The 12,296-nt window shown below is 44.3% G+C and overlaps 1 protein-coding gene across 1 annotated transcript; it reads left to right on the forward strand.

The window, feature by feature from the left end:
• Nucleotides 1-2,695: 2,695 nt before the first annotated feature.
• On the forward strand, nt 2,696-5,552 carry LOC100835042. The gene is made up of 3 exons (XM_024462781.1): nt 2,696-3,016; nt 4,287-5,174; nt 5,282-5,552. The coding sequence occupies exons 1-2, from the start codon at nt 2,977-2,979 to the stop codon at nt 4,928-4,930; spliced, it is 684 nt and encodes a 227-aa protein (XP_024318549.1). The 5' UTR covers nt 2,696-2,976; the 3' UTR covers nt 4,931-5,174; nt 5,282-5,552.
• Nucleotides 5,553-12,296: the final 6,744 nt, after the last annotated feature.

Consider the following 12,296-nt stretch of genomic DNA (forward strand, 5'->3'; position numbering starts at 1 on the left):
CCCACACCAAGAAGTTGTTCCAAGCTAGTCAAGTGGAGTATTAATTAGCATGTTGCCATGACGGCTATGAGGAGATTGATCAAGCGGTCTCGATTGTGGAAGTGCAAGTGAGACACATGGTAGAGAGCACCCAGGGAAGGGCTTGTAGGAACGAAGGAGGTTCCTCATCATCGTCGGTCGTCATCGAAGAAGAGAACGAAGATGGGAGAGAGTTCCAACGCTAGTGGAAGCGGAAGTGGTCGACGAAGCCACAATCAGAGACGAGGCTAACGCTTGGAGACGAGAGAGGCAGGTGGGAACGAGGACCTTTGCGGCTAGGTGGAGGAGGATCTCATATAGTAGGTTATCATCGTCCAGCGGCACCACCATTGTCGATGACGACTGCGCTGCTGGATGACAACAGTCTCCTCTGTGAGATCCCCCTCTGCCTTTGTCCTTGCTCCCACATGGCTCCCTCGTCTCCAAGCGCAAGCCAACGCCTCTGATCACGGCTTCATCCTCCACTTCCACTTCAACCATCAGCGCAACTCTCCAATCTTCGGTCCCTTCATCAAGGATAGGGTTACAAGTGGGAGCCCACTTAAGTCTCACTTCTAGTGCAATCTTTCAATTTTAGTTCAAATTTTGAGTCAAGATTTTGAACTAGAAAATCTCAAATGAACTAGAAGTAGAACTTAGGTGGGCTCCCACTTGCAACCCTAATCAAGGTCTAGCGACGACAAGGAATCTCCTTGGTGCCTATAGGCCCTACCCTGGATGCTCCCATTAGTGTCAAACTCGATCTGGGGCTCTTCCCTAGCTTCCACTTAGTTGACCAAGATCACTTCAATGTCCTCAGCTGCCACCGTGGCTGCGCGTTCATCCTCTATCTGACCTGGAACCAGTTCTTGATGTGGGTTCTCATAAACAGTCATTAGTACTACATCGATGTTGCTCCCCGAGTGGAGACAAGGTGACGAACCATGCTCTATTTTCTCGGGGATGGGAACAGATATAGCCATGATCAATGGGGCAATGCTTCACGCACTGTCAGAGACAGGGACGACAATGATTGTGAACAATGCCACAACTTCAAGGTGCTTGTGGTAAGCATCAACAGGAGACAACATACATGATTGTTCGTTGCGTTTGCTCGTCGGATACTAGCGTATCGGATGATTTCGTCTCGACACCGCCTCTAGTTGAGGATATTGGGCTGTTTGGGGTTCCTTCGGGCACGGCTGATGTTCTTCTTGTGGATTCTCTTCACTGGTTCCTTATTACTCTAACTAGCATCCTTGAGTTCGATCTCGGCATACATTACCCTAAATTTCAAACCGACGCCGGTGGATATGTACGCCAATTGCCAAGAGCATCAACTACATCATGGTTATGCTCGCAGAGGAAGGTGTTGGTTAGCTTGGTTTCCTTGCCGTGGCAGACAAAGGCACCGCCCAATTCTTGAACAGGAAGACAACTGATAGTGCTTCATTATGTGGTCCCGACTCTTTCTTGTGCTTGAATTTGTGCATTTCTAAAGAGTGGTTAAATTTATATTAGTATGCATTCATGTTGCATATTAAGTGTCACAACTTTGCATGTAGATGTACCATGTTAAATAATATAATACTCCCTCCGTTCCATATTAAGTGTCACAACTTTGCATGTATGTAGACGCGTTTTAGTGTGTAAATACATGCATATTTAGACAAATTTACGACACTTAATATCAGACTGATGGAGTATTGATCATATTTTCCTCAGTTTGCTTACTTTTTCAGCCTACCCTCACGGAAAGCATGTGATTTCATTTGATGAAGCAGATCCCTTCATATACTGACATATGGCCACAACCAGCTAAATCTAAGGTTCCTATCACACAACTATCTTGTTCATGTGTCTGCCAGGCAAAGGAAAAGGATGACGACGACGACGACGACGACGACGACATCAACAACAACAGAGAATTGGAGGCTGCTAACTAATCCAGGAACATACTTGTACTCTCCTACCAATTGTTGTTATTTTTGTCAAAATGATTTCCAAATTGTATGCATTCTACAGGATGAGAGTCAGCTACTTGGTGTGGTTGCAGATGAGCATTCTTTCCTTTATGATTATATTCAAACGGTTGGCTTCCTGTACTCTTGAGCAGCAGCTTCATCTCCCTGTTAAGCATCGGTGTGTGCTGAATTATATGCTGCGGCTATATATACTGTTTATCTTCAGCAAATATCCAGGTGATGTTCAAGTAGTGTCATGTGAATTGCAACGGAAGACAAAGTGAAACGTACTGCTTCTTTTATGGTGTATCTATAGATATCATTAGATCATGATGGCACGCGTCGCATGAACGGGGAACACAAAGTCTACCATCTGATGGGATTATAGTGGTCGCACATAGACAACATACTTATTAATTAAAAACTAAACAATTCTAAATAACTACTGCAAAAAATGAAGGCATTGATGACATCATCTTCTCCTTATTAGCAAGCCGAAGCTAACGGCCCCATGTTTTCTCAGGCTAGATACAATTTCTTCTTTGAAGAAAAGGGTTTACTTGTTTCAGCTGCAGTCCTGTAGTTCATATGTGCATCATTAATAGACCTTTTTGCCGGATTTTCTGTTGAGCTAGCTATTCGAAGTCAGTTAATTCGGGACGGAGGGAATACATGTTTCACGAATGAGAATATGCAGGGGATATGTGTTAGAGTGATCTCCCACCGTGTGGGCCCAACGGCCCACCGGGCCTAGATCTGACGCGCCCTGATCGGGGGCGCCCAACCCAATATGGTTGTCGGGCCCCTGTCGCGATGCGCTATATAAAGAGGTGGGGACTGGGGCACGCACTACGAGGTTCGTCTGCGTTGCCACCACCCCACCGACAACCCCAAGACCGATCTAGGGTTTGCGCAGAAGCGACGGGAAGCTCCGCCGCCGCCGTCGCTCCCCGCCGTCCGCACCTCGCCCTCGCCGCCGGTCAACGCCGTCGACATGACCGCACCGTCGAGCTCGTCGTCGAGTCAAGGAGAAGGTACCCCTCCTCTTTCCCCTTCTCTCTCTCTCTCAATCCCCATACCCGAATCAACGTGTATCGCAGAAATAGTTTTCTACCAGCTAAGATCTACACCTAGATGTTTCTAGGATATAACATTGGTATCAGAGCAAACTGTTAAGAGTTGTAGATCCGTTGGAAAAGAGAAAGAAAGCAAAAGAAAAACTAAAAAGCAAAAGGTGAAAACCCTAGCTCCCTAACCTTACGCGAGGAAGAATAGAGGGAGGCTGTCGGCCCCCTGTCACCATGGCCACGCGCCGCCAGAGAAGAGGTCACTGGCCGTCGATGGACGCCGGCAAAGAGGCGGCCGCCACTAAGCCCCTTGACAGCGACGCGCGCACCTTTGGGTGCCCGCGCGCGCCGGCAAGGGGTCCAGGGGGGCGCCGCAAGCAAGGACAGGAGAGAGGAGGTAGGGGCAGAGGAGTCGCCGGCGGCGCGGGTCGGTGTACCCGGTGGGTCGGCTCCGGCCGAAAGTCTTCCCGCCGCCGCCGCCGCCAGAGAAGAGCAAAGGGGAGGAAAGAAAAAGCTAGGGTTTTTCGGCCGGCTAGGTTTTGGGGCCGGGATCGTTTTATGTGAACGAAAGATGCACCCGGCCGTCCGATTCAAACCAATGGCCCAGATTGACCCTGGCGTGCACAGGAGTGGGCCGTGGGCCACGAGTGCAAAAGAGGCCTTGGGCCGCTGTGCGAGGGAAGCTCGGCCGCTGCGCGCGCGAAGGGAATTCGTGGGCTGGGCGGGCCGAAGTTGGCCGCAGGCCGGGCATGCGCGAAGGAGAAGCTGGCCTCGGGCCAGATAAGTGGAAAGTGCTCAAAAATGTTTTTTTTTACAGAAGCATCTCTTAACAGTTTTAGTCCAGTTTTTGCACATTTTGCTATTATTTTTTCTCCTATTCAAACCGAACCAACGAGATGTTTGTTTGAGGAAATAGAAAAGTGCAAAATAATGCTTCTGAAAAGTATAATGTAATGAATTTTGTTCATAGTTTCCGCTGCAAATAGTTTTAAAGTATTGTTTAAATCAAAAGAACATGATTAAAAGTGTTTTATGATAATTGTGATCCTGTTATATTTCTTGACCAACGGCATTAATAGCATGATCATAATTAATGGTTAATATCTGCATTTAATTCTATTTTCTGCCCAACGGTGATATAGATTAAATTGCACAAACAGTTGTATGTATCAATTTTGACCAACGTTGGATTAATGCATGCAATTGTTGTTATCTTCCCACGTCATTGTGGTTTCAGGAGGGTACTACTTGTTTGGATGCATCAAGGACGTGCCAACCCTCAGGGGTGACAACTACATTGAGTGGAGAAAAAAAGTTTACCTGGCCTTTGTCTGTGCTGAGGTGGACTGGGTGGTTAACACTCCACAGCCACCAAAGCCTACAGAGCCAATCAGGGATGTGAAAGATGATGATGATGCTTGGGAGAAAAATAAAAGAAAGTATGCTCCATTGGAGATGTCATACACCCTCGAGAACAAAAAGTGGCTCACCGCCAACAAAAAGTACATGGCTTTTATAAAGAGCACAGTTGAGCACGCTATTATGGGCTCAATTGCAGAGTGTGCTTCCGTAGGGGAGTATCTTGAAAAAATAAAGAGCCAGTTCACTAGTTCTTCGAAGATATATGCTACCCAGCTGCTAAAGCAACTAGTGACAGAAAAGTACACAGGAGGAGGACATGGCATAAGAGAGCATATCCTCAGGATGAGCAACATGGCATCTAAGTTGAAGCCCATGGATGCTGATCTAGAGATTAAGCCTGCAATGCTTGTTCATCTGGTTATGTCTTCACTGCCAAAAGAGTTTGACACCTTTGTTATCAACTACAATATGAAGCCAGAGCGGTGGGACATTGAAAAGACAATAGCCATGTGTGTCTAAGAAGAGGACAGAATTAAATCCGCATATGGTGGTTCTCTGAACTATGTGAAGAATAACAAGAAAAAGAACTTCAATCAAGGCAATCAAAGTTCCCCTTCAAAACCACCTGGTAAAGCTCCCATGCAACATCAGCATCAGCAAAAATCTTTTCCAGTGGATAAAGATACATGCCTCCACTGCAAAAAGACCGGGCATTACAAGAAAGATTGCCCGGCATGGCTAAAGTCAATCATGGCAAAGAATGGTATAAACTCCATTTCTTTTGTAAATGAATCCTTGTATACACAGTTTTCCAAATCTACTTGGTGGATTGACTCTGGTGCAACTGTCCATGTTGCAAATTCTTTACAGGGATTCCTTTCGACGCGGACTACGCAAAGAAACGAAAGATGCATTGAAGTTGTAAATGGAGTCCAAGCGGACGTAGAAGCTGTCAGCGACATCTCCTTGGAGCTTCCCGATGGATTCACGATCTGCTTAGAGATGTGTTTTATGTTCCTTCATTACACAGAAACTTGATTAGTGTTTCACGTTTGGACAAAGTTAATTATGAATGTCATTTTGGACATGGCAAGTGTGACATATGTTTTAATAATGATTGTGTGGGTGTTGCCTTGCTTCACAATGAGCTTTATTTATTATCCATACGTGAAAAAGTATATTCTGTGTGTCAAGTGAATGAACATATTGCCGCGTCGGAGAAAGCACAAAAGAAAAGAAAGAGGACTCATGAATCATCGAAATTATGGCACTGTCGTTTGGGCCATATTTCGAGGAGGAGAATAGAAAGACTTGTTAAAACAGAAATTATTCCTCCATTAGAGTTCTCAGAAATAGAGCAATGCATAGATTGCGTTAAAGGAAAATATGTAAAACAAATCAAAAAGGGTGCAACACGTAGCACCAACACACTAGAAATTATTCACACAGACATTTGTGGACCATTTCCTGTGAAAAGTGTGGATGGTTATGATTCGTTCATAACATTCACAAACGATTACTCCCGTTATGGTTACATTTATCCAATAAAAGAAAGGTCAGAAGCGTTGGATGAATTTAAGATATTCAAGGTTGAAGTTGAAAATCAGCATGATAAAAAAAATAAAGATAGTAAGATCCGACCGTGCGGAGAGTACTACGGTCGGCACACCCCATACGATCAAGTCCCTGGACCTTTCGCAAGGTTCCTACAGGAGACTGGAATAGTTGCCCAGTATTCAATGTCGGGCGAGCCTCAGCAAAATGGAGTAGCTGAAAGGCGTAACCGTACCCTTATGGATATGGTGCGCAGTATAATGAGTTATTCCACATTACCATTGGGATTGTGGATGGAGGCATTAAAAACCGTCATTCACATTCTCAATAGAGTACCAAGCAAGTCGGTGCCCAAAACACCGCACGAGCTGTGGACAAGAAGAGTGTCCTCTCTACAACACCTGCGGATGTGGGGGAGTCTAGCTGAGGCCAAAGTGTTTAACCCAAATATTGCAAAATTGATACCAAGACAGTAAGTTGCCATTTCATTGGCTGTCCTGAAAGATCAAAAGGTTTTCGTTTCTACTGTCCAGACAGATACACAAAGTTTGTGGAAACAAGAAACGTCGTCTTCTTAGAGGACGAAATGATGAGGGGGAGCAAGGTAGCTCGAAAAGTTGATCTTGAGGAGAAGAGGGTGCATGCACCTAATCCGATGACTCAGGAGCCATTCTTTTCACTACCTGTTGTTGCCGCACCGACAATCCCTGAGACTGTGGTGCCGACACCTGTTGCAACTCCACACATGGCAACAATGAGTGAAGGTTCGGAAACTGTCCTTCAAGAGCCGACTCAACCCATTGTTGCGCGTGAAATGGAGCTGCAGCAGCCACCTCCTGAACATGCGCCACATGTAGAGACACAGAACGTGCCAGAAATTAAGGCCCCTAGAAGATCTCAAAGAGTTAAAAAGTCAGCCATTCCAAAAGATTATAAAGTTTATAATATAGAAAGAGTTCATATGGAGAATGATCCCACTTCATATGAAGAGGCCATGAGTAGTTCTCACTCATCGAAGTGGCTGGAGGCCATGGAAGATGAGATGAAATCGATGAGTTCCAACGAAGTTTAGAACTTAGAGAAAATTCCTAAAGGAGCCAAAACCGTAGGCTGTAAATGGGTCTACAAAATCAAATATGAATCTAGAGGGAATATAGAAAAATAAAGCACGACTCTTGGCAAAAGGATTTACACAAAGAGAAGGAATAGATTACAATGAGACATTTTCTCCAGTCTTATGCAAGGATTCCTTCAGGATAATAATGGCACTAGTGGCGCACTTTGATTTAGAGCTACATCAGATGGATGTAAAGACGGCATTTCTAAACGGAGATTTAGAAGAAAAGGTCTACATGAAACAACCTAAGTGTTTTATCATGGAAGGCAAGGAAAACATGAGATGCCGCCTAAAAAAATCCATTTATGGATTAAAGCAAACCTCTAAACAGTGGTATCTAAAGTTTAATGAGACTATTAAGAAATTTGGGTTTAAAGAGAATGTTGAGGACAACTGCGTTTATGCAAAGTTTAAAAGTGAGAAATATATTTTCCTAATTTTGTATGTGGATGATATCTTGCTTGCTAGCAGCGATGTCAGTCTACTACTAGAAACAAAGAAGTTTTTGTCCTCAAATTTTGATATGAAAGATCTTGGTGAGGCATCATATGTTTTGGGCATGGAAATTCACCGAGATAGGAAAAATGGGGTTTTAGAACTATCGCAAAAGGCATATTTAGAAAAGATTCTAAAGAAATACAATATACATGCGAGCAACGCCACACTTGCTCCTAGAGTCAAGGGCGATAGTTTTGGAAAATTTCAATGTCCCAAAAGCCAATACGAGATCGATCAAATGAAAGCGGTTTCATATGCTTCGGCCGTTGGAAGCCTACAGTATGCACAAGTGTGCACTCGCCCTGACTTAGCTTTTATCATTGGGGTACTCGGTAGATATCAAGAAAATCCAGGCATAGAGCACTGGAAAATGGTAAAGAAAGCATTGTGTTATGCGCAAGGAACAAAAGACCTCATGCTAACATATAGAAGATATGATTCCCTAGAAATAAAAGGGTATTCAGATACAGATTTTGCGGGAGACAGAGATGATAGAAAATCCACGTCAGGATACGTATTCACTCTCGCAGGCGGGGCTATTTCGTAGAGAAGTTCCAAACAGTCAATAGTTGCATCATCCATGATGTATGCAGAATTTATAGCATGTTATGAGGCCACGGGGCAGGCGATATGATTAAAGAAATTTATACCCAACTTGAAAGTGGTGGATTGTATCGACAAATCACTAAAGATGTACTGCGACAACCAGCCCGCAGTGTTCTATACTCACAACAACAAGTCGAGTAATGCTACCAAACCAATAGAGATAAAGTATTATGTTGTGAAAGATAAAATCCTGGATCACACTATAAGTCTCGAGCATATAAGGACAGCAGATATGCTTGCGGATCCGCTCACGAAAGGCTTACGACCCAAATGTTCAAGGATCACATAGCCGACTTGGGTGTAACGGAAAGCCTATGATTCCTGGATCAAGAATGGCCCAAAAGAAACGGAATTTGTTTCAACACGGAAAGGTATGTTGTAGCTGTCTGATTCTATCGGCAATTGAGCTGAGACGATGAAACATGCTGTACGTATTAATCGGTGGTGAAACGAGTAAAGTAAAAAGTATACAGTTAAAAAAAAAGTTGAGATCAAGGGGGAGAATGTTAGAGTGATCTCCCACCGTGTGGGCCCAACGGCCCACCGGGCCTAGATCTGACGCGCCCTGATCGGGGCGCCCAACCCAATATGGTTGGCAGGCCCCTGTCGCGCTGCGCTATATAAAGAGGTGGGGGGCCAGGGCACGCACTACGAGGTTCGTCTGCGTTGCCACCACCCCACCGACAACCCCAAGACCGATCTAGAGTTTGCGCAGAAGCGACGGGAAGCTCTGCCGCCGCCGTCGCTCCCTGCCGTCAGCACCTCGCCGTCGACATGGCCGCACCGTCGAGCTCATCGTCGAGTCAAGGAGAAGGTACCCCTCCTCTTTCCCCTTCTCTCTCTCTCTCAATCCCCATACCCGAATCAACGTGTATCACAGAAATAGTTTTCTACCGGCTAAGATCTACACCTAGCTGTTTCTAGGATATAACAATCTGTAGTGTCAGTGGAAGGGGGATCGGAACGTACTCAAGCTCGGATATAGCCTGGTAGTCATGAATAGTCGGGACGTACATTTAGTAAATTCTTTGCGTCATAATACTATGTGATCAATTATCTGCAGCTTGTGTATATTCCCTGCAGCTTCGTTGCAGAGAACCTTGGGGAGTTCGTTGTAGTCACATGACTTCGGGGAGTTGTTGCCGTAGGGCGTAGGCCCGAAGGCCGGTGTAGATCTGCCGGCGACCCCCGCGGAGAGGGCTCCATAACATCATGAGAACTACAAGGGAAAAATACATCCTGAATCACATATCACATATACACAGATAAAAGAGAAAAAAAAACTTCAGACAAGTTTGTACCGATTGCGAGGAACAGCGTGATGGAGAGATGTTAAGTCGGCCCAGTTTGGTCCTGTCAGCCCACACGGGCCAATTAAAGGAAGGGCTTCGATTTTTCTACGGGAGCAGCTGCGATTTAGCATGAAGCCCACGAATCAACGGCCAGATTTCGCTCAAAAGATAGATCCGGCGGCCACGAACCAACTGCTGCTTATGGTGTAGCAGCAAGATATTTGCACCTTGTGTATATACTGGAACTATGGGGACAGAGAACTATGAATGCAGTACAAGAAATATGCTGATTTTTTAAACCCCCCCCCCCCCATTTTCGTCACTAAATCATCATTATTTTTAATTTATGACGTTTTTATGACGAAAAAACAGTTCGTAAAAAAACAACCGTCACTAATGATCTTTAATGACCTTTTTTGATGAAATGTTCATAAAGGTTATGACCAAATTGGATCGTCATAAATTTATGACCAAATATTTTCGTTACTACTTGTCCGGCCAGGACACGTAGGATCTGACGTGGCAGTCTTCGTGACGATATCAAATGGTCATAATACGAAATGAGCCCAGTCCATACAGATCATATGATGAGGGCACATATCCTCAAGAGCTGATATCCAACATCAAGATATGCGCGAGGGAGGTAGGCGCACCAAAAGTGAAGATGAAGGATACAAGTTAGAAGAATGTCTTGTGTGCAAGGGGCAGCCAACGACAAGGATGATATGTCCAGGATGCACCACAAGTCGAGTACGAATATGAGGCGCACTAGGACAGCCTACGACGAGTCCGACACGTCTAAGGAGCGCCCGGATCTGCAAGTCCATGTTTGAGTCTGAGTCGAATTCTAGTTTGAGTTTGAGTCGGAGTCTGTATTGAGTTTGGGTTACTCCTCGACTATATAAACAAGGGGTACGTCTAGGTTTAGAGTGAGACCACGTTTTAGCTATTTTCGAGACTCGTGTTGATTGCGAGAAGCATTCATCTGTAATCCTATACACCATATTCGTTTCGATAGGGTGTTTGTTATCTACTGAAATTTCGAGCGTAATCTGTCGTTCCGCTAAGAATTGGAAGATTGCGAAACCGCTTGTGGTCGGTGGACTACAACGCAAGTGTGTGGAGTTGCGAATTTTCATTGGGTTGCAAGTTCGTCGTGTGTCGACGGGTGAACAGCCGGAAAATTTGTAGAATCATACAAGTTATCCACGTTGCTCTCTGAGAAGATCGGTCCATCCCTTATCATCATATAAATGGGCCCAACCCAACACTTCTTTTTGGGCCACAGCCTCTTTGCGGTTCAGTTATTATATTTTACGGGCCTTTTTTTTGGATTTTAGCCCCTTTTTAAATTTAGTTATTTTCAATTACGGTCCAATTGAAGTTGGGCCTTGGCCTTTTTACGGACCAGGTATAATTTGGTCCGGTCCATTTATTTAAGTCAGCGGCCTATTTTTTATAATTTTTACAGTAAAAACAACATGCCGGTGAGAGCTTTTGGGCCTCTTTGGGCCCAATTTTAAGCTCCATTAGATACATTTCAACAAATACAGACATTCTAGTTAATACAGCCCATATTTAAATGGTCAATCAATGCAACACAATACAACGACAATACAGAACATATGATCAAGCGCAATTCTAAGCCAATTTCTGAATCATAAGATATACAATTTGAATTGCCTCCTACAGAACTAATCATGGATCAGAGGGAGTATAAATTAACATCTCTTGATAGCACGACTTGCAAGGATAGCTGCCTAACCGTGACGCTGCAACAAAGTATTTGTTGGCACCTTTGCATGTACATTCCTCCTGCAGCATCGCATTAGAGATCGCATCAGTCGTGCATATTAAAATAACAAATTTATGAAGCAAGAAGCTCAGGTGGACAGACATTTTCCATTAAGTAATTTATGTGAGTCATTGATCTTCCTTTCCTGGGCTCTGTATATTCTTCATACGATTCCTAAGGTAGAGAACTCTAAAAATGATTTAAGCACAATAACTACGCCAAGTACTATTTTAACGCAAGGCTTTGCCGTTAGGTCTTTTAACTGAAATGCATCAATCCACAATACTAGTACCCGCTCTACAATCTCAGTGGTTAATGATGATATGATGTTACTAAGCTATGCAACTCTTTTGTGTGGATCTTATTATCTGCCGCTATTCTAATCATTAGATTTCGAAATAATTTCAATTTCTTTTTTAAAAAGAATAAAAATATTTTAAATAAAACATTTCTATTTAGTAAGATGGAATATTTCTATTGAAAAAGAAGTTATTTTAAAAACGCCTCTGTTCCTTACATCTAAAATAAATTTCATGACGGTACAAGCTGACGTACAATATGAAATAATTATTAAGCTAAGCAGAGTCGCACACTAATATTGAGGCCCTGCCGTGATATGTATTCAAATGACATAACTGCTGGGGGCGTTCGCAAAGTGAAAGACTGGCACGGTCCGGAACGATCCCGCCGGCTAGCCAGCGCCGTGCCAGGGACGAGCAGTAGACGAGAGAAAGGAGCTGTGCACGGTTTCTGTCGGAGTCTAGGGTTCCGTTTTCTCTCTGCTCCGCTCGCTAGTGCTCACTTCTTTGAGCGTATTAGTTCCTTTCAAGGAGTGAGGCCCCGTGACTGCTTCAACCCGTACAGATTGCGTTCTTGCCTTCCACGATGCTCCTGCCTTGTCCAGCTTCTTAAAGAAGCCGTTCACTAAATTTAGTTAGGCTTTCAAAACTTGTTTACCATAAACTAGTTTCGCTCTCTTCGGCTTCCAAGACCGGCTTCCCTACCTAGCCGAGGGGCGTCAGC

This window comes from Brachypodium distachyon, chromosome 4 (genome assembly GCF_000005505.3).
Source record: "Brachypodium distachyon strain Bd21 chromosome 4, Brachypodium_distachyon_v3.0, whole genome shotgun sequence".
NCBI lineage: Eukaryota > Viridiplantae > Streptophyta > Magnoliopsida > Poales > Poaceae > Brachypodium > Brachypodium distachyon.

Bases quoted from the DNA above. Each gene is read 5' to 3' on its own strand.
- LOC100835042 (XM_024462781.1), top strand. From the start codon at position 2,977: ATGACCGCACCGTCGAGCTCGTCGTCGAGTCAAGGAGAAG. The intron at 3,017-4,286 runs GTACCCCTCCTC...TTGTGGTTTCAG, and splicing joins GTCGTCGAGTCAAGGAGAAG to GAGGGTACTACTTGTTTGGA.